The sequence below is a fragment of the Daldinia childiae genome (genome assembly GCF_008694065.1).
Source record: "Daldinia childiae strain JS-1345 chromosome Unknown Scaffold1, whole genome shotgun sequence".
Taxonomy (NCBI): domain Eukaryota; kingdom Fungi; phylum Ascomycota; class Sordariomycetes; order Xylariales; family Hypoxylaceae; genus Daldinia; species Daldinia childiae.
The window spans coordinates 1,274,755-1,299,462 of record NW_022984642.1 but is presented as its reverse complement, the minus strand read 5'-3'; the positions used below and the strand labels follow the sequence as shown (position 1 = coordinate 1,299,462).

The window sequence follows — 24,708 nt, the reverse complement described above, 5'->3', positions numbered from 1 at the left end:
GTCTGAGTCGCAGCACACCAGAACGAGGGAGAGAGGAAGATAGGGAGAAATCCAAGGGATAATTGTCTCCTTCGTTAATTAGTACTAAGAACTGAGAAGAGATTTTTTGGAGTAGAATCCCATCGTGACTCCTGGATGGCATGTCAATTTTATACTGACTCGCGTAGCGTGCAGGTTTGCTTCTTAGAGGTGGCTTAAATCGGAGCTATCGTAATTTCAGCCTTTTGTTTATTGTCTCTGATTCAGGTGACCACCACAGGCAGGGAGATTTTGATGTGCATCAAACAAAGTGACTGGCTTGCATTTACGAATCCTTACCCAATTCCGTAAGTGCTCCAGAGTATTCTATCGAAAACCCGGCTTCTGGAAAGGAAATCTAGACAAGAATCTCTTAGCTTGTCCCCTCCCCACGGGGTAAGAACACCGGCTTGGGTCCTCGTCCGGTTGATAGAAGCTTGGCCCTGCATAACTCAGAACTGGAATGCCATGTCTAGATACTCTTTGGGTGAACATCCCCGATGCCATGTGAAATCTACACCGATCTTTTTTGGTCTTGCGGCTGGAATAGCCGAGGCCCAGCATGTATGCAATATATCGGCGCGATTTGTTCCAGATCGGAGCGCCTGATCAGCCGTGAATAGTTTCGTAAGGGGTGGGCAGTGCTAAAGGAACCAATAATAGATGATCCTGCTGACAACGTATTGCACATAAGTAGTCTATAGACCGGGGTATGTTTGCTATGGCTGGCTGGATCCTTCAGCGGATCGAATTGGCAGGTAGGCACCTTACCCACAGCGTTTGAAATATTTATGTGGTTGGACTGTTAGGGTAGTTAAAGAGTAGATCAAAGGGCGACGATCCAAAGCTAACCCAATGACGACATCACATTACCCCAGAGTAACCCCGCCAAAGTGAGTTGTGGGGGTGGGACTAGATGATGGATTGTAGGCCCGAAGTCAATTCTAGCAAAGCGTCGGTCTGGTTTTGCGGGGTAGCAAGGGGGAGATGTGTTGACGATGATATCTCATGTGTAGGTACCGATTACTGTACTACTTCCACGTCGTTTCTGTAACCTATCGTAGGATTGTCCCTATTCGAAATAAGGGATCTGGGACTGGCAGGTCTTAATCCAATCTCCGTATTGGTAATGAACCAATGTTTGGACAACGGCGGTAATAGCTGCCTTAGCACAATTACCGATTTCGCAGTCATGACCGTTCCTAGCCCCGGTTCGTTCGGCATCGATCTTAAACGGACGGCGATTTACAACTTTCCTGAACTGGATGTTAGCCTTCCTATGTCTACGTTAATCTACGTGCCCGTCTCTATATCATTAGCAAGACTACTATACGTTCCTTTGCATATAAGAAAAGGGGCATGGCTATCTACCCAACTATTAGCTTAGCTAGGGATTATTTATTGGGACATTGAGAGAAACCTGATGAAAGGATTTGCAAGGATATCAACCGTCACTTACATATTATCTTTTATAAAACATTTCTTCCAGGGTAAATCCTAAACAATGCTTCTTGTAATATCCCCGTCAAGTCAAAAACCTTGCCTAATTTTATGTAGGTGTCCGACTTGCTGTCTGCCTCCCATGGGGAGCGAAGTGTTCATGCTGTAGTAGTACGGGCCGTCCCGTATTGCTAACCAGGGCCCAGGTAACGACCCACAGAGATACGATAACGCCGAATATTCGTATGCTGCCAAACCCATACCAGTAACTAGAAAGTTTGAGTGAAAACAAGTCTCGGCTTATTGCACTTGGTCAACTAGCTTGCCTCAGAGATGAGTTTCTTGCTTAGGCAAATACTCAAAGCGTCTCGTGGCATGGAAAATACACAAGACAGATGTTTTCTTAGCCACCGTGCTTCGCATATTCCCTGTCCAGGAATCATACGCCATTTTTAAATTTGAACCCCAGTTGAAGGCTAAAAGCTGTAAACTTGTTGCCATGGCACTTGATTTTAAAGTCTAAGTCGGCATCTTCTAGAGGAGCGCGCCAGCCAAATTCTTCGCGATCAAACGTCTCGATTCTTGCTGTAAACTGTCGCTCGTAGATGTCGAATTCAATAAAGGTTTCATATTGGTGGGGCTCTAAAATCATCGATAGAGGGTGACAGTACCGTTCATGGAACCCGATGATATCGCGGCGGTAAGGTAGGACCTTTTCTATGTCGACTTTAGGGTCAATAAGGTTTCCGCGATTGTTACCTTTGGCGGGGAATTCAAATTCAAAAGTCTCTTTATGATCTCTATCCTTAAACTCGTAGACTACTCGTCTAAGAATTGCTTTAGGGTATTTAGACCCAGGGATGGTGTAGCCCGATGCTAGGAGAAGCGTTCTGTTACACGTAGGGTGGAAAAAAACACAAAGGTTCGACACCCATGATTTCAATGACTCTCCATGGAGTCCTTGACGTTGTTTCAGAGGAGCTGTTGCAATCGTCGACACTTTGCCACCGAATTCCCATAAGAAGGCATCCCCGTTATAGAGTACCATGGCAACCCTTGGCCCTTCCGTTGCAGCACATTTGATGGGGCCTGGTAGTCTCTTTTCCAGAAACTCGTTCGTTGTGTGGTCCCATGCGACTCTATTCGATTAAGTTAGACAAAGGAAGGAAAGCTATATCTAGATGTTCATACAAATTATGATTCATAGTACAAACCACGAGTCTATTCCCAAAGGCTAGAATCCGGAGTGTTAAGCCAGCGAGAACACCTGTTGGCATAGAGAAAATCTTTCGCGTCCGTGCCCATAAGTTATCGACTACCACGATGCGTGGTTTAGCAAGCCATGCTATCTTGCCATGAGAATATAGAGTCCACGAGTATGCCTGGTTATTTGGCTCGGAGTCATTGTCATAGTGGCCAAATTGCGCATAGACGGTGGACGTGTTATCGTGATCGCCGTGATACACAGGGTCCAGCTTAAAATATGATTCATGTTCCCAACAAAATTCTTTCGTTAGACGGGCTTGCCAAGACTTCCAGCGCAATCGTCCTATCCTGTGAAGGGCGTTGAGGTAATTATCTGGATTCACTGGATTGCCAGAGTGTGTCAATGAAGGACAGTATTTATCTGTAATAGCGCCTAGTATAGACTGAGATAAAAACTTGCTACGCCATCGTCTAGATATGGCAAGGCAGCAAACAAACTCATGGAGGTCTAGTAGCTGTGCAATTTGGCTTACTATTTCCACTGGAAGGTCGCCAATAAGATCTACTTTGACCTTGGAAAGAAGAATTTTTATATAACGGTACTCTTGGTCAGTGAGTGAGCCACTAGAAAAGAATAGACGTAGCTTCGTAAGACGTTCTAGGAGATCAATGTCCCCCCCTGCAGCACTGAATGATAAGTGTTTGGGATCCATTGATAGCGAATTCTAGTTGAATGAAGTTCGCATTAAGGATAGAAAAATATATAGCTAAGGTTGTCTTGTTCTAATTTTCATTTTGCTCTTGTTCACCTCCTTGTGGTTTGTTGATATGATAAATGGTGGTTTTGGTTTTGATGACCCTTGATGCCTTCTAAATAACGAAATAAGGACATGATATTATAGAAGTCTGTCGTTGTTGCTTCATTAGTTCAAGAGGCAGTTAAAGCCCTTCGTTACATTCATTCTAGCTTCTATGTATTCGGTTAGCACTATATATGGCATATGTACTTAGGAAGGTATGACTCCACCATGAATGGTCAGGTCACATATGTGTATGTCAGGAGGTAACCAACAAGGGAGCGTAGAGGAAAAATGTACCTAATTTATTTGAGTTAGCCACCCGACTTGTTGTAGTTGTGGCTGAATGATATTATGGCGTAAGCATCATTCCACCAGACCAGACCTCATGTTCAGACGCTAGGGTAGAAGGCATAAGGTTAGAGGTAGGGTAGGTAGGAGGTACCTACATGAATCGCCTGCCCCTCTAAAATGCACCATAGCTTATGGGTACATTCCTCACTTTGGGCGCACATAGATAGGGCACCTAAAAACAGGAAGTAGAAACCTGCGACGGGCCACGGCATTCTTCACACTAATTTCGAGCTGACTGTCGACTACGTATATGCGTATTAGGGTGCATGTGGGCTTTGCAGGGTCCTAATTACATATGTAGCGGTTATTAGTCTCCTTTTTATTCATTCATTCATTCATTCATCTGCGACCTTCGATAGTAGCCCTCTCTTTCACATTTTCCAATAAATTCCCATTACGACAAGGCAAGTCCATACCACCATCAATAATGATTCTTTTTTGATTGTTAACTAACCCTCTCTCTCTTTTATTAGGTATATCTCGGTTACTTGTAAACTCACTTCTCTACCGTTCACCTTGTCCCCTTCGTAATCGAAGTCGGTTGTTTTTCCCATCTTGTCTACCTACTACATAACTTATAGGTAGCCATAGAGAGGGACAAACATAAGACCCCTCCTCCCTCAGTCGCTATGGCTGGCCCCGCCTCTCCCAACGAAGGCCCTACGTTCGAACCACCACAACTTCCACCTGGATGGATAGCGCAGTGGGATGGTGCAAGCAAAAAATATTACTACGTTCAACTCTCGACCGGAGTCTCCCAATGGGAGACTCCAACACAAGCTGCGCCGGGAAACACACCCGCTCAAGTCAACGAGCACCCGTACGGGATACCTGGCCAACAAGAAGTCATCACGCACCCGGACGGTACACAAACTGTCAAACATCCAGACGGCCGGATGGAACCCGTATTGGCGCCCGATGGTAGTCGAGGACTCGGTGGGCCATCTGGAGAAAGGGGATTCGGTGTGAGTATACAAGTCCTGGCAGATTTTGCATTCTAACAAAAAGATCGCTAACGCGGCTTCTAATTGCAGAGCTTTGCTGCCAACACGTTATTGAGTCAGTTCTCTGGAGGTCATGGAAAGCCACAGAGTGGTAGCAGTCATGGTTCGAGCGGCATTGGAGGTATTGCTGGTCAATTAATTGGTGGTCTTGGTGGAAGCCATGGTGGTAGCCACGGAGGTTCGTCTGGTGGACATGGCGGAGGAGGTCCCAGTCAACTTGTTGGCCAACTTGCTTCGAATTTATTTTCCTCTGGCAGCAAGCCTCAGCAACCACAGAATTATCATGCAGGGCAGCCACACCAACCCCAACACTCATCAGGTCTCGCTGGCTCTGTGATGGGAGGCGTCGCAAGCATGTTTGGAGGAACGCATCAACCAGTATGTCGTTTTCTACCTACGACATTTCGATGACCCCAGACCTAACTAACGCGTTACATAGGGTCAGAGCTATGGCTATTCGAACTCGGGCCATGCGGGCGGATACAGTGGTCAAGCTCCTCCGACATCTTACCAGTCACCGAGTGCATCAACACCATCATATAGCGCTCCGCCTCATCAACAGAGCTCTCCCTCGTACAACCCTCCTTCTGGTCAACATGGAACGCCGCAATATCCACCTCCGCCCGGCCAGCATGCCGCAACATCATATCCTCCGCCTCCTGGCCAGACAGGAGGACACCAAAATCCCTCCTATCATAGCCCGCCGCCCGGTTCACAGCATCAAAACCCGCCTTATGGTGGTGCCCCATCATCGGGCCACTCTAGTTATGGACATAGTCCAACTCCCCAAGCAAATGCTTATTGTGAGTAACCCTTTTTCATGGTGAATTGCTAGCTTAGTTAACATCATGACTAGCACAACAACCGCAATACACGTCACCACCACCAAATCAACCCCAATACAATGGTCACCAACAGTACCCTCCGCCTCCGTCTACGTACGGTAACCGACCGTACAATGTGTCACCTCCATCGTCAGGTACTCACGGATACCCGGGACAACCCTCGTACGCGAACGCCGGGCCACCAGTTCCTTCGGGGACGCATCCTCATGCCCAGTCTGGGTATCCCGGTAATTGGTAATAGGAAAGTTCGAAGTTGTTATTGTATTGGCAAAGTTTCAGGCATATAATAGACCGCAGGGTTTATTTTAACCATTCTTGGAGCATTTCCATCATATCCATTATGCTAAGGAGAATTCTGCTTTGGCATTGATCCGCGGTTGTTTATAGCATAAATCGAGTTATGGACAAGATAAAGATGTTGTGACCATATGCTCGTTTAGGATTATATTGGACCGCATTCGCGAACGCGTATTACGAGTTATGATGATTAGGATTAGGTGATGCTCTCGTTTGGATTTAGAAGGCAAATATAAGAAGCTGTGGCTGAAATCTTTTTACCACGTCACTGAATTTTCTTCTCGGGAGTTGTTTCTGCTGCTAGACTGCGAATGCGTACTGAGATATATTGCGCGATAAACCACGATACAATGGCTACCACAACAACATAGCCCACAGTTGGTAATAGTGAACGAGGAAGTAAACCGAAGACAAAGGGATCGAGAATGATATCCACATGAACCGGCGGAACATCTCTCATCAGCGTCTTGTTCATTGTGTAGTAATCTGCCGCTGCTAAAATTTGGAGGAAAAGGACTGATGTCTTTCTCTCAGATCTTAGTGCTTGGCCGCCTCCGGTGGACCTAGATTGAGATCTAGGATTGTTATCTAGATACCGACGGAACTGTGAGTACCCTGAGAGCCCAGATAATAGTTCTGGGGTCTCAAGAAGGGTTTGTAGCCCATAGGTGACGACTCTAAACTCGGTGGGTTGCTAGGAACCAGTGAGCTTTCTCTGGTCCAAGTATATTAAATTATAACATAATAGCATGTCTACTCACGGTTGCAGCCCAGCATACTCTTATTTCGTAACGCTGACCCTCAGTCAGCTCATCTAGAACGAGCCAAGTAGCTCTGCCATGCGGCAACGAGATATTGGGAAATTGGGCCTCGACATGGGTCCGTATTGCCCCATTAGTAGGTGTGAGGGTATCGACGTGTAAGTCGCCCAGGGTCGGATGGGAAAAGGGGATACTAGCTGTAGGTGGTCCTAAAAATATTGCCTTTTCGGTATTGGCAAATACAACTGCAATCAGCGAATATACAAGAGCAAGATGAATTATTAACATTATGACCAAATATTATTATGAGTATTATCATGAGGTTATGTATATTTAAACTGGGCGGACAGCAGTTTGTAAGTCGATTTTAGGTAGTTAGTTGTATTTCGTATGAAATTTAATTATTAATGAAGATCGGATTTTGGATGGATTGTATTGGGCAATTGCCAGCTGCGTTACTACCGCTAAGCTTAGTTTGTCAAGTTTGTCATCTGCGAACTGGTCCGTGTACTTTGTATAATAGGTGTAATAGGTGTAATAGCCGACCCCCCCTGTTTCTTCTTGGGCAACAACGTGGTCTGTGTGCCTTCCCGAACCCCCCGAGTCCAATCCGGTCAATCAATCTAGGCAACCTCATAAACAAGCTAGACCGTGGCTGGCCACTAGACATGTCAACATTGGAATATTGGAACACTAATTGCTCCAACCAGGGGTGAATTTTTAATCCGCCCCCCACTTGAACTTTTAGTTAACTTAGGTAAAAAACGTCCCGTCCAAAGCATCAACAGAACTCCTTTTGACTCGATCTCAACTCCTACATCTCATCCACTCACATATCCTGCAAAGGGGCTATTTTTTCAACCTGCCCACTCCCGATTCTTGTTCTCTCGTTTCCCTCTAGTACAGATTTTCCATTGTATCTGCCTTCAAGATGCGTGAGATCATTAGCATCAACGGTATGTTTTTCTTATTTTCCCCTCGACAGCACGCGTTTTCCTTCACCGCATAATCCATGTCTCCTTATTGCCAGCACCTTTTGACCTTTAGATTATGGAAACGCGTTTATACTGATTGCTTGTTTTGTATACAGTCGGCCAGGCAGGTTGCCAAATCGCTAACGCTTGCTGGGAGGTAAGTCTATTCACTGCGCAGGATCTCGATGTCGCATATATACTACGCAACTCGGACCTCGACAGCGCCTTTCGCGAAACCGACTACAGATGGAAATTAAAACTGACCTGCTTTTAGCTTTACTGCCTCGAGCATGGTATTCAGGTATGTTTACATTTGAAATCAAATAGACCAAGGACTTGACTGATGCTTATCGTGTAGCCCGATGGATACCTGACCGAAGAGCGCAAGAAGGCGGACCCCGACCAGGGATTCAGCACTTTCTTCTCTGAAACTGGTATGCTTAATATGCTATGTGGATAATATAAAGTATTCTAACTTATTGATTCCTTTAGGTCAGGGCAAATATGTTCCTCGCACTATTTACTGCGATCTCGAACCCAACGTCGTCGATGAGGTTCGAACTGGTACCTACCGCAGCCTTTTTCACCCCGAGCAGATGATCACAGGCAAGGAGGATGCGTCCAACAACTACGCTCGTGGTCACTACACTGTGGGCAAGGAGCTCATCGACCAGGTTTTGGACAGAGTGAGACGTGTTGCCGATAGCTGCGCTGGTCTCCAAGGTTTCTTGGTCTTCCACTCCTTTGGCGGTGGTACTGGCTCTGGTTTCGGTGCCTTGTTGATGGAGCGTCTGTCGGTCGACTATGGTAAGAAGAGCAAGCTAGAGTTCTGCATCTACCCTGCTCCTCAAACCGCTACTTCGGTCGTCGAGCCATACAACTCTATCCTTACTACACATACCACTCTTGAGCACTCCGACTGCTCCTTCATGGTCGATAACGAAGCTATCTACGATATCTGCCGCCGAAATCTTGGCTTAGAGCGTCCCAACTTCGAGAACCTGAACCGCTTAATCGCCCAAGGTAAGATATTATCTAATAGTATTATGTTGCTAGTAGCTAACGTTGTCTAGTTGTTTCTTCTATCACGGCTTCTCTTCGATTTGATGGCTCTCTCAACGTCGATCTTAACGAGTTCCAGACCAATCTGGTGCCGTACCCTCGTATTCACTTCCCTCTGGTTGCTTATGCTCCAGTCATTTCGGCTGCCAAGGCCGCCCACGAAGCCAACTCTGTTCAAGAGATGACCATGTCATGCTTTGAGCCGTACAACCAGATGGTCAAGTGTGATCCCCGTAATGGAAAATATATGGCTACATGTCTGCTGTACCGAGGAGATGTCGTTCCTAAGGACGCTCACGGAGCTGTGGCTACGCTTAAGACCAAGCGCACTATTCAATTCGTCGACTGGTGCCCAACCGGATTCAAGCTTGGTATCTGCTTCCAGCCTCCCCAGTTCGTTCCTGACGGTGACTTGGCCAAGGTCAACCGTGCCGTCTGTATGCTTTCCAATACGACGGCTATTGCTGAGGCTTGGTCAGCTTTGTCTACCAAGTTCGACCTCATGTATTCCAAGCGCGCTTTCGTCCATTGGTATGTTGGTGAGGGTATGGAAGAAGGCGAATTCTCAGAGGCGCGTGAGGATTTGGCAGCGCTAGAGCGCGACTACGAGGAAGTTGCCACCGATTCCATAGACGCCGAGGGAGATGCTGAGGCTGAGTACTAAACTTGAGGTTACTCATGCTACGTGTCACGACTAAAGGGCATCTAATATTCTACTCCCTCCGTTGTGTCTGACCGAGGCCTGCCGCAATAGTACCCTATTATACTGAAAGCCTATTAAGAGTGCCGGTTATACTTGTGTGGCGGAGAAACGTGGTCCTGTCCGTAGGAATAGTAGTGGAGAGACAGCAGGGAGGCTTTTAATTCGATTGTGAGCCTGGTAGCAAGATTAGTATACACTTTGTACATCCGTCCTACAACTTTTAATAGCAAAAAGTTCACTCGGGCATTCCCCCCCAAGTGCCTTCGATACCAAAATGAGAAAAATACGTGATTAATTTTCATCATTTCTGCAGCTCCGTTTTCGTGTCGCTTGGTATAATCTATGCAGTGTGACAGACTCTAGACCAATAAGTTGAAGGATGAACTACTGACAATGCCACTCTACTCGTCAGTGACCTTTCACGCTATCCGCGGTTGAACCACCGGTTGGCCAATTATGGCTTCTTTCGATTGCAGGTCGCAGCAGCGTGCATGTCTAACTGTCCCCTAAAACGACAGGATCCATATTTGGATGCTGCAGCGCTCGTGACAGGAAGGGAATGTATTAAGCTGGATTGACTCATTACAAAACGTTCGCTTGTACGTCTTCAAGTCTGGTTACAGAATAAATGGCTACCTAATTTGAATGTACCGGCAGTTGAGATGAGGAGGAACCTAGAAAGGGGGAAAAGCCCTTCTTTTTGTTTTCCTTTCATTTCTTTTAGAATATAATATTGATTTATATTCTCATCCTTGTTTATAGAATTTCGATGCATCTAGATATATTATCTAATTAGCGTTGAACCGTAGAAAATATTGACCTAATGCTCTGCAATGTAATGCGAGAGATATACATACATATGTACCCGTATGTATTATGTATGGAGATACAGTATATGTACCCGGGACCCCGGAGCTTTGAGGAGCTAAGCTAAAAGTGGCCCCGCATACGTAGTCCTGAAAAGTAGGGGAGGTAGGGGCAGTAGGGGCAGTCAAGGTTACCCTGTACAGAAAAGTAGACTCCAGACTCCAGACGCCAGCCTCCTACGAAAAAGCGTAGTTGGAGACGGAAACCTCAAAAACATTTCCCACTCATCACTTACCTTACCCTTCCTTTCGCCAAACACGGCCAAATCTCCGACCGCCTTTTGTCGCCGAAGCTGTACACTACATGCTTCTCTTGCTATTACATAGTAATTCTATGCTAACCTTAACACATCGTTAATTGACTTTTCGTGTGCGCCCGAAACGTTGTTCGATATCCTCAAACGCCGAGCTCTGTCTTAAATCGAAGCCTGGGTGAGCTCGGCTGCGCAATAATGTCCGCCGATTCTAGTGTTGATGCCGGTAAGCTACGGGAACTCCTATCTATATGCTATGAAGCATTCATCTATCATCGAGATCCTTCTTTTCGTGTATATATATTATAACCAACAGTGTTGACTAATGCACATCGTCTTAACAGCCGCACCGGCGCTTAACCTCACTCCCGAAGAGAAGCGAGCATATGGTCAACTCTTCAAACTAGCAGACACTGATAATGTCGGTGTTGTGACGGGCGAAGTAGCTGTGAAATTCTTCGAAAAAACAAGGCTAGACTCGCGCGTTCTCGGCGAGGTAAGTTTCGTTATGTTATACTTCTAAATATCAGATGAATACGCTAGATATAAGAATATGCTAATTTGATATCAACGCCGGTAGATCTGGCAAATAGCAGACAAGGAGAATCGTGGCTTTTTAACGCCTGCTGGCTTCGGGATCGTCTTGCGACTCATCGGCCATGCTCAAGCTGCACGCGAACCAACCCCTGAACTGGCTCTTCAACAAGGCCCCTTACCGCGGTTCGACGGGATTACCATCAGTGCCAACGTCCCCCCTGTTCCACCACCTATACAAGCCCAGGGGAGTGGCAGCGGCCCTATACGGATACCACCTCTAGCACCCGAGAAGGTCGCTCAGTATGCTGTGTTATTCGAAAGGCAGAATCTGCAGAATGGAGGCATACTACCAGGTGATCAGGCGAAGAGCATCTTCGAGAAGTCCGGCCTACCCAACGAAGTTTTAGGACGCATCTGGCAGCTTGCCGATACAGAGCAAAGGGGAGCACTTGTAATGACGGAATTTGTAATTGCAATGCATCTTCTCACTTCTATGAAGTCCGGTGCTTTGAGAGGCCTTCCAAATATTCTACCTGCCGCTCTCTACGAAGCTGCTACAAGGCGCGGTTCGGTGTCAGGACGAAGCCCTACAGCTATAGTCCCGCCTGTACCCGCTATACCGCGACAACTGAGCGGACAGGCGCAACTACGAACGACGAGTCCGCTAGGAAGACCACCTTTTAGTCCTCAGCCTACCGGTGTAGCAGGCGTAGCCCCTCAAACAACTGGAAGTGACTGGGTAATCACGCCTGCAGATAAGGCAAGGTTCGATCAGTTTTACGCCGACTTGGATAAGACAAACAAGGGATTCATCACTGGAGAGGAAGCTGTTCCGTTCCTAAGTCAATCTAGCTTGCCTGAGGATGCGTTAGCCCAGATTTGGGATCTTGCGGACATTAATTCAGAAGGCCGGCTGACGAGAGACACGTTTGCGGTTGCCATGCACCTTATTCGCCAACAGCGAAGCAGGCGAGATATGCCACTGCCTACGACCCTTCCACCAAACCTCATTCCTCCGTCCCTGCGAAACCAGCAACCTCGTCCCCCGGTCGGCCCGTCTCCATTCGATGTCCCAGCTTCCCCGACGCAGCTACCACCTCAACCTCAGCCGATACCCCAACCGATACCCCAGCCGAAATCTGCCATTGACGATCTATTTGGTCTTGATGCTTCCCCTAGCCCTGCTCCGTCCCAAATTCCAGTATCAACAGGAGGTTCAGCAGCGAGAGATCCGTTCGCTAGTGGACCGCCAGCCTCCCCACTTCGCGCTTCCCCTACCGCTAATACATTCAAGCCCTTCGTTCCATCTTCTTCCTTTGGTAGAACTTTGACATCTCATGACACCGGGGGATCGAGCGGTTCCGCGCAGCCTCCAAGGGGACTTGCTCCTCCTATTGCCGCTACCGAAGATCTTCTTGGAGACAATGATCCTGAAATTAGTAAAAAACTCACAAATGAGACAACTGAGCTAGCCAACCTGTCTAACCAGATTGGTTCGTTGTCGAAGCAGATGCAACAGGTTCAAGGACAACGTGGATCAACACAGAATGAGATTAACCAGGCGAGCGAGCAGAAGAAGAACTTTGAACAACGCCTATCTCAACTACGCGCATTATACGAGAAGGAAGCCCAAGACGTCCGGGCTCTAGAAGAGCAACTTAGAAACGTGCGCGAAGAGACCAAAAAGCTTACCAATGAGTTGATCGTAATCGATGGCACCTATAAGGACTTGCAGAGCCAGCACCAGCAAATAGCCCAGGCTCTCCAAGCCGATCAACAAGAAAGTGCAACTCTCAAGCAACGGATCAGTTCTGTCAACACTGAGATTGCGCAATTAAAGCCACAAGTGGAAAAATTAAGGTCGGAAGCTCGGCAACAAAAAGGAATGGTTGCTATTGGCAAGAAGCAGCTTTCTACGGTTGAGGGTGACCGAGACAAGCTAAAGAGCGAAGTCGAGGACCTCACAAAGAGCAACGAGGAGCTTTCCCGACAGATTAACAGCAACTCTCCAGTAGCGACCTCCGCCCAGGTAGCTAGTCCAGCACCGTCAACTACCAGCGCAAATAATCCATTCTTCAGGCGGACCGGAAGTACAGACATAATGGGCACATTCACATCGCCTCCTGTGAAGCCGTATGGCGAAAAGTCTTTTAACGACATCTTCGGTGACTTCGGGGCCGAGAGTACTTCAACTCCTCCGGTAACTTCATTTAAACACCAAGACACTGGTGGCTCAACAGCTAGCATTGGATCTTTTGCTACACCGACAAGTTCTACGCCTACTGTGAGTCTCCATTCCACTCCCGCACCCGAGCCCCCCGTCTCAACTGAGTTGTAGCAGCCTAACCCGAGTTTCGCACCCTTTGGTGAGGCGTCCGAGACCCTATCGCCTTCACGTCAAGTTTCTCCCCCCGTTAGTAGGTCTGGTGAAAGCGCCGCAACTCCCTCTGCTTCGGTTTCTACTCCTGCCCCGTTGGAGTCCGCATCCACTGGTCAAAGTTTGGCCTCGGCGTCGGACACCAACCAAAGATGGTCTCCTACGCAAAGCGAAGAGAGATCAAAGACCCCTGGTGATGGATCTATGCCTGGCGCATTCCCTGACGAGACCCCCACAGCCCCTGCTCCTACCACGCCTTACGCTAGCAAAAGGGATAGCGACCTATTTGTGAACATGAAAGATTCTGGCAATGCGAAGGTAGATTTTGATTCTGCATTTGCAAGCATGGGCAGTACTTCGGGTAAGCCTCAAGAAAAGTCGACTCAGGACAGCTCCAAGGTATTCTCAACCTTCAACTCGGAGTTTCCTCCTATTTCCGAGCTTGAGAGAGATGACGAGTCAGACTCCGCCAGCGAGGGTAATCGATTTGATGATGATTTCGCACCCGCATCCCCCGCCGACAAAAAGACCGAGGCCAAGGAGCTCCAAGCTCCGGCCTCTCCGGCAGCCTCGAAGTCTAGCGCTGCCGTAACTGATGGCCAAGCCGCAGAGAGCGTAACTTCTGCGTCTCATGCTTCCCACGCGTCCAAGTATGACTTTCAATTTCCAATGCATTGACCATTCAAAGTTCATAATGACGCTAATATCGGATCAAGTGACTTACCAAATTTCCCTGAGCCGCCGAGAGCCTCTTCATCTTTCTCTTCTCCATCAGGGACTGGAGAATCATTTACCCCTACTCCGACTACACTGACAAATACAACCACTACTGCACATAAGAATGCATTCGATGACCCCGATGACGATTTCGCCGACCTCGAAGACGCTAAAGAGGGTTCAGCAGACGATGAGTTTGCTAACCTATCCAGATCAAATCTTGATGATTTCAACCCTGTGTTTGATAGCAGTCCGCCTCCAAGCCAGCCCAAGAGCGAATCGACTAATGTTTCAAATGCATTTGGTATTGACAGCAGCTATGATTTCGGCACAGTATCATCTGCATCGGGTACTACTGCTGGTGGCGCACCAACTAATAATACAAACACCTCCTTCTCCGGCCAAGCTCCCGCAGCACCAAACAACCAAGACTGGGAAGCTCTTTTCTCTAGTTTCGACTCGCCGAGTGACCCACCCGCAAAGACCAATGAAGATAACAAGAGTCCTGTTCAAAGTCCAAGCTCAGGTAGACCTAGTACCGCAGGAAGGGCACTGAGTGACGAAGGAAAGCATGACGACCCCATCGTTAAGAACCTTACTGGTATGGGCTACTCAAGGACGGACGCGGTGAATGCCTTAGAGAAGTACGATTATAATCTCGAGCGGGTAAGCTGATATTTCGACACTGTCTTGCGTGGAACTGGGGGGCACTAATTCACTACTTAGGCTGCAAACCACCTCGCTAACCAGTCCTAAACCTAGGTCTAACATGCTAGATACCAAATTTGAAGCAGAAGATGAAGATGGATGGTTGTTTTGATTCGTGAGATACCTCATTTGTATAGGCGCCGAGCGTGTGGGACCTTTGGAAGTTTATCAAACCGAACTTAAGCTAAGATGTGAGGCTCAGTATGGAGGAGCCAACAAGGCCTGGCAAGTTTGACAAAAGGGCCGATGACTAATGTATAGTTCTGTATGTAATTCTTTGTCGTGAATACCTATTTGCTGCCTCTACAGGTCAGATACAGTTTCTTATTAACGATCTACTTTAACCCTCATATTATACTTAATAGCATATCGAATAGCATATATCAGGGTAACTCCCGTGATTATTATCTATACAAATACCTAACTCATCAGATTACTCCATCCAATATTCCCTTTTTAGCGAGCAGCGACGTTGGAATAAGCCGGAGGAGGCACAGGTTCATGACGCAGTTGAGCCGGTGGCATCGCTGACTGTTCGTTTCCGCTTTTCATGCCCCTTTCTTCTTCGTCGATCTTCCTGTAGAAGCTGCCGCCCACCTTCTTTGTATCACGATCCGTCTTACTTCGTATCTTCCGGAAAGCCCATATAAATATCTGAATTCCGGTCGCATACCTGAAGGCCTTCCACGTCAAGCGGCCGAACAGACGTACGCCAGAGCGCGGGCGTTCACTTGAATGTACGCCGGTGTAATCTTTCGTCTAAAGTTAGTGTAGGTACATTCAAGATAGATTGAGTGGAATCAGTACCTGTCCGGAAGAAGTGCACGAGCAGTGATATATAGACAAACAACCACACGACGCTGAAGACGATGATGAGCCAAACCCACCAGGCGAGAGAACCTCCGCCTCCGCCTCCGCCGCCGCTACCACCCCCACCCTTATATTTGAATCCGCTACCACCCTTTGGGACACGAGTATCGAGGATACTATCCATAGGCTTTTTTATATATGCTTTTGGTCGCGACTATATGTGCTGATTGGGTATAATATAGAGTAGCAAGTGTAGCTCGTTTTAATTGATAAGTTATTGCGTTTGTTGTAGGGTTGAAATGAGATAGCAGATGAGGCTTGCAATGGAATCATGGCAAAAGAGGGGGTGCGTGGATGGCCGGTTATCTATAAATTATATCGATCCCATCGTGGCGGGAGTGAGCCTTGCAGTTCACCCAACCAGAAATCATATCGAGCAGCCACCAGTTTTAGGATTGGAGGTTTCATTCAGCCCTTGCTTTGCTGCATAGCCAATCCAGGTGAAATTATGATGAGCTGCTGCGCCTCGCAGAATGTAAGGCCATCAGTCAGCCATTTCTTGGCGGTGGGTTCAGCCACTTCGCGGTAATAGGAAGGAGGCTACGATCTCTTTGTCGAATTGGAAAATCCTATGGGTCTTCTCTGGGGGTTTGTAAGTCGTGGCATATTCAAGAATATTGGAACTCGTAAGGACAGACCATAGGCCAACGAGTCAGTAGATCAATTACCAAAATTAACAACATTTTATAATATTATAAAGCAACGTATAAGCCTTGGGGCGATTATGAGATCAGCAGAAAAGGAGTATGCAAGGCCGTCGAAGGGCGATGATATATATGAGGTCATTAAGTAATATTCAACCAAGTTGGTAGGTTAGCTATAATATGTTGTTATACGTCGAAGAGGCAATATCAAGTCGTATACTGTTGATCTTTTCATTCATTCGTTGCCAAGCCGGTTTATCATCTACTAAGCTCACTTCTCTTGAGATATACTAGGGAATGATCAACACGGCTGAAGAATAGTTTGATACCAGCTAATTAGCTAAATCTCATAGCTGAAGATAATTCTTTAGCATTGTAACCATCTTATTATTATTGTCGTCATCATCATCATCATCCTCATCGGTGCCACCTTTTGCTGCTCGCATTACCTCTTCCGTAATCTCAACATTATATTGTCCATTTAATATCAACGCCATTTTAGACGTCGCATCCCATCCGTTGCCACTCGCTACCGTTTTCAGCACTGCTTCAGTTATAGGGACGTATCGTCCGCACTCTAGAAGAGCCCTCATACTCCCCCCTGAAGATCGAGCAGCAGCGATAACAACGTCTTCCGTTATTTGGCAGTTCTCATCCCACTCTAGCAAGAACTCGAACATCTCCTGCGTATACGAATCGTTCCGGGCTGCAATTTTAAGAATGTCTTCGATGTCGAGATCGTTTTGATACTCCAGCAGGATTTTGGTTATGTGTCTACGTCGCCAATCGGTCTCCGCTGCTAGCTTTAACATGTCCTTCGTGATGCCAATGCGAGCTCTGTCTAGCAATTTGTTAAACTTGGTAGCAAAAGCGCTTGAGCCTATATGACGACCAAACAGATTCGGATTCCCAATTGCGGCCATGAGGACAGCTTCTGTGACCGGACATCTTCCGTCATAATTCAGCAGCATTGGGAAGATCTCCGTAACATGACGGTTCATGGCTACTCTCTTGAGAACTTCCGGGGTGATAGTAACCCTTCTTCCTGACTTTAGTAAGACTAATAATGTCGAGAAATCGTGGATAGCTTCTTTCACTACTACTTCCGAAACCTTCGAGTTGACGTTGCTGAGATCTAGCCATACCTTCAAGAGTTTTGAGTTACCATTAGCAATGGCTGCTTTAAGCATAGATTCGGATATTTTGATATTCGGATCGTGTTCCAAAAGTAGTGCGAAAACCTTTACGCCCCTTTTCTTATTTCTAGCTACAGCTTCCATGACACGATCTCCAATTGGTGTATTACCATCGTAGTATAGTAACGTTTCGATAAGTTCATCTCCGAACTCTGGGTTTCCAGCTGCCGCTTCTAGGACTGTGTCTTCAATATGTAAATCGAGAATCCCGGCCAAAAGTAGTGATACAAGTTCATTTCCAAGAGATTTATTAGCTGCTGCCGCCGCCACAACTCGCGGTGTGATTCGAATCCGGTCTACATGCTGTATGAGAAATTTGAGTATCTTGGTTCCACGGCCATTGTTTTGTGCTGCGGCTACCAGGTTGTCTTCACTTACGACAATGCTGGGATCGTGATTGAACAGCGCTTCGATGAGTTCGTCGCCGTGAAACTCATCGTTAACGACATCCGAAATGATAGCTTCGGGGATGGGGATATCCGGTCGGCGCTTTAGAATGTTAATGATGTCTTCTAATAGCCAACCGCTTTTTGCTGCGCTGACTAGGACCGCCTCCGTAATATTCACGCTGTTCCCTAAAGCCCGAAAGAGGTACTCAAAAATCATCGGACCTTTGCTCTTGTTTGACGCAACAGCACAGAGGATCTCTTCAGAGAGGACAATGTTCGCTTTAGTGTGCTTCACCAAAGTCTTCATTATTTGGTGCCCATCGACAGAGTTCCGAGCCGCACCGAGGAGCGCACTCTGAGTTATGGGAATATCCTCTTTATAGTGCAAGACTGTTGACATAGACTCTTCACGGCCGCTTGAAGCGAGGGTAACGATATCCTCGATCCCGGGTGGATGGTCTACTTGAGCGAGTAAATACTTTAGCATCTCGCTAGAACATTCCATCGCTGATCTATACGTCCCCAGGTCTGCTGGGAGTCTACCGTAGTGATTCTTCAGGGCTTTGAGTGCCTCAATCCCGAACCGCCTATTTCTCGTGGCGCACGTCGTTATGTCCGGTGTAATGACCATATTTTTATAATTCCGTAGGATGAGTGTTATCACCCGCCCGCTACTAGAAACTATGGCCGCTCTGACTAGCCTAGCAGTCACTTCAACCGGCTCCCTCCCGTTCAGGAGTTCCATTGCCACTTCATAGGAGTCATATATGCATGCGGCATTAAGACCCTTTCGTCTCAGGGCTTGTCGTGTGGTAAAGTCAGTAGCCTCTCGCGTCAAGGCAATCTCGAGAACATCGGTCATATTGAAAACACAAGTAGCAATGAAGGCATGAGCTGAATGCTTGGAAGAAGTAGCAAGTCTATCCTGTACTTCATAAAGGGATAGATAGTACCTCCCTATATTCCTCCTATCAAGCGCATTCAAAGGCTGTTCGCAAAAGCAGCAAAGTAAGTCACGAAATTCTTGGCGTTTGCGGTTGTCAGACCCGGCATGAGAACTATGGGAGAGTGCGGCTATATGAATATAGGGCCCTAGTAACTCAGAAAGTATTCCTCGGCGGTATATATACCATAGGCAAATCTCTGCGATGAAGCCATGGCATGTTTCGTAAACAAATTCGTCATTGCAGTACTCGGAATTCATGAGATACTCTTTGACGGAGTTATGAGAAAACCTTACAAATCCAGTATAGTCTGTAAATAATACCAAGTTGCTGCATAGTTGGATAATCCTGTTCGAGTTGATACTTTCGTGTCGCTCATAGGATCCCCTCGGTGGCATGCGCTCGTGGGAAAGGATTACCGCCTCGACCAGCTCTTCTGATGTTAAAGGTAGTAGAGAACATAAAACCCATTTGAGAGCGTATGTTATAATGTTGCGGGCATTTTGACGGCGCTTTTTTAATATGCGATCGTATGCATCGTTTAATTTCGACATTTGGTCTTTGGAATGTCCGGTTATGGACTGCCCCTTTTCTAGATTTCGTAGCTCATTCTCTACGTCCTCTTCTAATTCAAATGGAAAACTTTCGTCGAAGAATATTTCAACTTGTAATTCAACCCAACGGAATCTAGTTAGAACATCAGAAGAATGCCTTAGTAGATAGGTACGTATTAAAAATGAGTACTGACACCCCCTGTGCATACTGAGTTAACGCGCGTTTGAACCTATCCTTGAAACCCATATGAATCCAACCTGGAGGGGTATTATGTCGTGAGTTGATTTCCTTATTGATATAGTGTTCTAAGTCCATGCGTGTTGTGTTTTCCTCGATTGTCAGACGTTGAATATTTGTAAACATGTCAAGTTCCATATGAAGACGGCTGGACAGGAATAGCTTCACCTTATTCGAGGATCCTTCCTGTACATTTTTCAAGGTATCAAGTACACGGCGGGACGCCGGACATTCATCTAGCGCATCAATAATAATGACGATTTCCGAATGGGCGCGACAAAGTTCCAATATTAACTCGGAATCGTCGTTGTTAAGAATTAGCTGCTGAGCTCGGCCTCTAGAGTTATATCTGTCTGTAATCAGTCGCTGAACAGAGACGCCATTTGCCGAAAAAGCGAGTTGAAGAATAAGTGAGCGAAGCATAAAGTTGAAGTCATGATCTATAGAACAATAGACATAAACAACTTTTCGTGATCTTCGTAGGCGGTTATCTTTGTAGAACCACTCGATAACCTCGGAGCTGTATTAAAGTCCATTAGCATCACACCGTTCCAGCAACAGATGTGTCCCACCTCACGGATGTTTTGCCTGTGCCCACTACATGTCGAATATTAGCATATAGGCATACTAAACATCTGACCGTCTGGTAACTCACCTCCACCACGCAGCCAGAATGTTGACCGAGTACATTCTTGGACATCACTCCAGGCCATAAATTCGGGCGATTCAATGAGCCACTTTCCTATATTGTCATAGGCGCGGAGTTTATCTCTCGCTCGTTCGTGATCTACTCGGTGTTTGAAAATGTGCGTGGGGTTGTCAGATCCCATTATCCATTTAGCAATTGGCTCTATAGGATAACATGTTTAAGTCATGATTTCTCGTACAGAGGTACATAGATGGTCTAATTATGCTTACCGGAATGTTGTTGTAGGATTGATTTAACATTTTGTATAGCCGAGCATATTTTCACATAAAGATCGTCCTTTCTTGTCTTGCATTTATTTAGGCCGGAGTGGTCTGTATTAACTGGTATATGCTTCCCAAAGTCAAGAGTAGCTGATTGAGGCCCTACAATCTAGAGATAAAATTAGTCTTTATAGCTGAAAGAACACTGTAAATACATACCACACCAAGTGATACGCCGTAACGAAATGTTGGTAGTGTTTCATAGAATGAATACACCAGCAGTGGTTTCTGGTTAATGATGGATGTTACAGCAGCAGAAAAATCCCTCTTCAAGTCCAGGAGTTCTGGGCTACCGTGACTCAAGAGTTTCAACAATGTAGCATCGGACCCAGAGAGAATGGTTAGTCGAGCAAGAATCTCACCTATCCAAGATACGGTAGAGCCTTGATGAGGCGTTCCTAAGAAGATAATCCCTGCTGTATCGCGACTGATATCTCCGAAGCGCGAGTCTGAATGTGCTGAGTAGATAGCCTTTAGAGATGTAAGTAGAATTCACACAAGCCAGAGTACTTAGACTTAGACACATACGTATTTGATCAGAATCCCGCCAAAGCTATGGCCGATGAAGAGAATAGGAGGCGTTTTCTGCGAGTGATTGGTTAGATATTCTTTACTCTGAGAAAGGCGTGCGTAGGCTTAAACCTTTGTCTTCTCCCTGAACTCTGAGAGTGTCTCCAGAAATGTAAGAGCCTTCTGCGACGCTGTTGAGAGCGAGGCGTCCACGAACCAATCGGCATTGTAACTATAAGAGAGGATCCTAACGTTCTTAAAATCTTTCTTCAGGAAGTCATCATGCTCAAGCCAATTAATTTGTGCTTCATCTCCTTCTGGCGCGCCAGAAGAGTCAGATGGGGGGGCATTGGCCTTCCAGCTATAATAGGGATGTGCGCCCAGGCCATGTACAGCTACTATGCTTAATCCTACTGTTAGATCTACATACTCGATAACTGGCTAGTAACTCTACTTGGGCACTTACTCTAGATGTACTTCTTCGTAATCGGCAAAGACAGTGATTCTGTCAAGGCTTTCTCGCGGCTCACGACGTGACGTCACGTATCGCAAGAGATATGTATGCGCTCCTACGACGCATAAGATTGTGGAAAGAATGAAGAGAATTGGCCACCATACAAAAGAATATTGAGGATTAAAAAGCTCCGGCGATATCATATCGATGGGACTGACGAGGATACCAGGATGGATATAGTCGCGTGGTATTTATGAAAGTATATGAAGTCTGACATGGGCGAGGGAATTGGGCGTATATTAGAGGTTCTGGTTAGCGACTTCGTGCATATTACATTACCTACCTCTAGGTACCTATTGAAGATCCCGCCCCTTTTCGGCCCCCAAATAAATCATGGATGCTTCATCGTCTAGACCACCAAACCGAAGAAAAATACTATAACCTACGAATTTAGTAAAATATATAGTTATCGCATATTTGAAATTCTTGTATTATTTCAATGTAAGCTCGCGTACCCAAGTTAAACTATTGGTTCCCCTGGTACAAGTGGAAGTGGTATTGTTCTAGGAACTACTATAAGACCCCAACCTTGTTCGTCTACTAATATGCTATCATTTTTCTCTTTTGCATAACGGTGATATTCTGCGACACCAGCCTCATTCCCCGTAGCGCTGTTGTAAGAAAGCCATACCTCTCCATCCATAGTATCCAGACCCTCAGTGCCCTCCACAATTGTGCGATTCCAATGATAACTTGAGGTAACGTTTTGCCTTGTCTGTAAACTCTCAGAACCAACAGATGTTCCCGTTAAGAAAGATAGTATAGAAATACCATCTAGTAGCTTACTTCGGTCGGCCATACAAAATACAGACCCGGGATTCGAAGTTGCTCCAGAAGAGGCTACATCGTATGCGCTGAAAAGATTAAAGGGGTACGTGTGGTGCGAGACAACATTGGAAGTCGAGTCCGAATAACTCCCTGACGCAACCATAGCAAGCGACTGGTTGAACGCCAAGTCTGTCATGTTTTGAATATTAGAAAATGAAAGCCTCTGTGTCCAGGCTACCTCACGGGTGGTGTTCCCACTTTCGATGATTGAAGACACCGTTATATTCCGACTTGCTATCAAGGAGAAGTAAAGCGAGGTATTGGTCGCAGTGCCGTTATCGGAAATAGCAGTGCCAACAACGGGATGGAAGTCAAAGGATGGCGTTGTTATGCTGCTCTTGAAGTTCTGCATGATTGTCTGCTCTACCGTATCGTCGAGCCAGACAAAGACAGATCCCGAAACCCACCAATTCTCGCCTACGGGCCCAATGCCATCTTCTGCTGAAGTATCGAATCCCACAACGCGTACTTGGAAAGTATGAGACTGGCCGTCGGTTATCAATCCTAGCCAAGGAGAGATGTCGATCTCGAATGACGGTAGCTCAAAGGCATCGATGCCAACGATAGGCCTCCACGCCCCCGGGTCTACCCCGCCAGTGAAAAGGATCGGGAATGGCCAGGACACGCCCGCAAGTTCCCCGTCTATAAGTACCTGGACTTCGCGAAACGGACTATAGCCATACAACCACTCCTCGTTACCCGGGAACGTGTTAGCATACTCTGACGGTACATTGGTGAACCAGAATTCCTCTGCGCCATTTCCAGAGGCCATAACCGAAACGATAGCATTCTTGGCGTTTCGTGGAATAGTCAAGTCAACCGAGCCACTGTCGCTTGGGAGCGAGAATAGCGAAGTGGTGTTGTTTGATGAGGACTGAGCCGAAATGGGGTAGATGTGCTGTGCTGGGCGGAACCCTGCTGCGTACTTATCATCGTAGTATAGCGCTTCCAAAGTGACATTGAAAAAGCCCGTGTACCTATCTCCGTCGATTAGATTACCAAGATCGAGAATTATCTTCTGATTCTGGGCGAGAAGCGGATGCCATATGGTCATGTCCTTTTGGAATGACCAATGGATGCCTGATTGGGTTGGCATGGCAGTAGAAGTCCTCCAGACTTCGATATCGCCCAGCCATAGCGTGGCGAGCCTGTCATATTGGCGCCCGCTCGAAACAACGCTCAAATTGAAAATGGTGGTTGTGAAATTGCAACCACTAGGTGGTGAGTAGGCTCCTACATAAGGGGCTTCGTAACTATTGCCGAAATCATGTTCAAATAATAATTGACGGCATGCTGGTTTATCGAAAGTTGATCTAGGAGGTGGTGCGGCCTGGAAAACCTCAAGCACACTTTGGCAGAAGCCACCCCATGCGAACAAGACGGTGATGCAAGTGAATCTCATATCTGTCGGTACCTATTCAATCTACCTTATTTGATAAATCTAGAGGTATAGAACAAGATTTAAACTGAGCTGTGAGCATCTCGCTGATATAGATACTGAGCATGATGATAAGATGCTTGGTGAATAGCTCCAAAGAGGAATGTAACATTGGGGGGTGCGGAGCAGCACCGGGTATCTTTTAAGTAAGGTATATAAATCATACTGTAGCCGCATAACGCTGCAGCATACAGTTACATAAGTCCATATATATAATGATAGATGCGAATACCAAGCCGCATCTAGAGGCTTTTAACTTGTGGCCAATAAAAAAATGAGTTTCCCTTTTATTTAACTCTTATCGATTTTAAACCATCATGGAACTCAAACAGGGAGCTCGCTCCGTGGAATTGAATCGGCTTCATATGGTTTGCGCGGAATCTCGTTGTTTGGTACCTCGCGAGGTGGCATTGGCGTGTCTGGAGCTTCGTATCTCGGCGGCGCATACGGGCTCGCAAGTTCGCTAGGTTGTCCGTAGGTTGACGGACTTGATATAGCTTGTGGGGGTAACCCAGGAATCTGGTTTCCGTTATATTTTGACTCTGCATTGAGCTGGGCCATTCTCTCTTGGCGTCTCCTGCTATTTCGATTATACATCCAGAGGAGCAGGATTAGGCCAACTATAACAGCCAAAGCTATGAAGACGATGCCGACTATCCATCCGGTTGTGATTGCTGTGGCTGTTCTGTGATAG

At 46.6% G+C, this 24,708-nt stretch overlaps 6 protein-coding genes across 6 annotated transcripts; 3 read left to right on the top strand and 3 right to left on the bottom strand.

Moving 5' to 3' along the window:
- Positions 1-4,444: 4,444 nt before the first annotated feature.
- On the top strand, positions 4,445-5,902 carry GL218_00323 (uncharacterized protein; the record flags this gene model as incomplete). Its single annotated transcript, XM_033576737.1, has 4 exons — positions 4,445-4,780; positions 4,850-5,197; positions 5,259-5,622; positions 5,676-5,902. 4 exons carry the CDS (start codon positions 4,445-4,447, stop codon positions 5,900-5,902), a joined length of 1,275 nt encoding a protein of 424 aa, XP_033441900.1.
- A 324-nt stretch (positions 5,903-6,226) lies between these two features.
- GL218_00322 (uncharacterized protein) lies at positions 6,227-7,010 on the bottom strand (the record flags this gene model as incomplete). Its single annotated transcript, XM_033576736.1, has 2 exons — positions 6,227-6,655; positions 6,723-7,010. 2 exons carry the CDS (start codon positions 7,008-7,010, stop codon positions 6,227-6,229), a joined length of 717 nt encoding a protein of 238 aa, XP_033441901.1.
- Positions 7,011-7,653: 643 nt separating this feature from the next.
- GL218_00321 (Tubulin alpha-B chain) lies at positions 7,654-9,422 on the top strand (the record flags this gene model as incomplete). The annotated part of the gene is made up of 6 exons (XM_033576735.1): positions 7,654-7,678; positions 7,813-7,853; positions 7,971-7,997; positions 8,055-8,130; positions 8,189-8,719; positions 8,770-9,422. The coding sequence occupies 6 exons, from the start codon at positions 7,654-7,656 to the stop codon at positions 9,420-9,422; spliced, it is 1,353 nt and encodes a 450-aa protein (XP_033441898.1).
- Positions 9,423-10,779: 1,357 nt separating this feature from the next.
- On the top strand, positions 10,780-14,968 carry GL218_00320 (uncharacterized protein; the record flags this gene model as incomplete). Its single annotated transcript, XM_033576734.1, has 6 exons — positions 10,780-10,807; positions 10,926-11,077; positions 11,162-13,402; positions 13,457-14,145; positions 14,212-14,878; positions 14,939-14,968. The coding sequence occupies 6 exons, from the start codon at positions 10,780-10,782 to the stop codon at positions 14,966-14,968; spliced, it is 3,807 nt and encodes a 1,268-aa protein (XP_033441899.1).
- A 408-nt stretch (positions 14,969-15,376) lies between these two features.
- On the bottom strand, positions 15,377-18,881 carry GL218_00319 (EF-hand superfamily Ca2+-modulated protein; the record flags this gene model as incomplete). The annotated part of the gene is made up of 2 exons (XM_033576733.1): positions 15,377-15,679; positions 16,884-18,881. 2 exons carry the CDS (start codon positions 18,879-18,881, stop codon positions 15,377-15,379), a joined length of 2,301 nt encoding a protein of 766 aa, XP_033441435.1.
- A 1,778-nt stretch (positions 18,882-20,659) lies between these two features.
- Positions 20,660-23,630, bottom strand: GL218_00318 (Peptide-N4-(N-acetyl-beta-glucosaminyl)asparagine amidase A; the record flags this gene model as incomplete). The annotated part of the gene is made up of 6 exons (XM_033576732.1): positions 20,660-20,833; positions 20,884-21,195; positions 21,253-21,309; positions 21,367-21,637; positions 21,701-21,803; positions 22,535-23,630. 6 exons carry the CDS (start codon positions 23,628-23,630, stop codon positions 20,660-20,662), a joined length of 2,013 nt encoding a protein of 670 aa, XP_033441434.1.
- Positions 23,631-24,708: the final 1,078 nt, after the last annotated feature.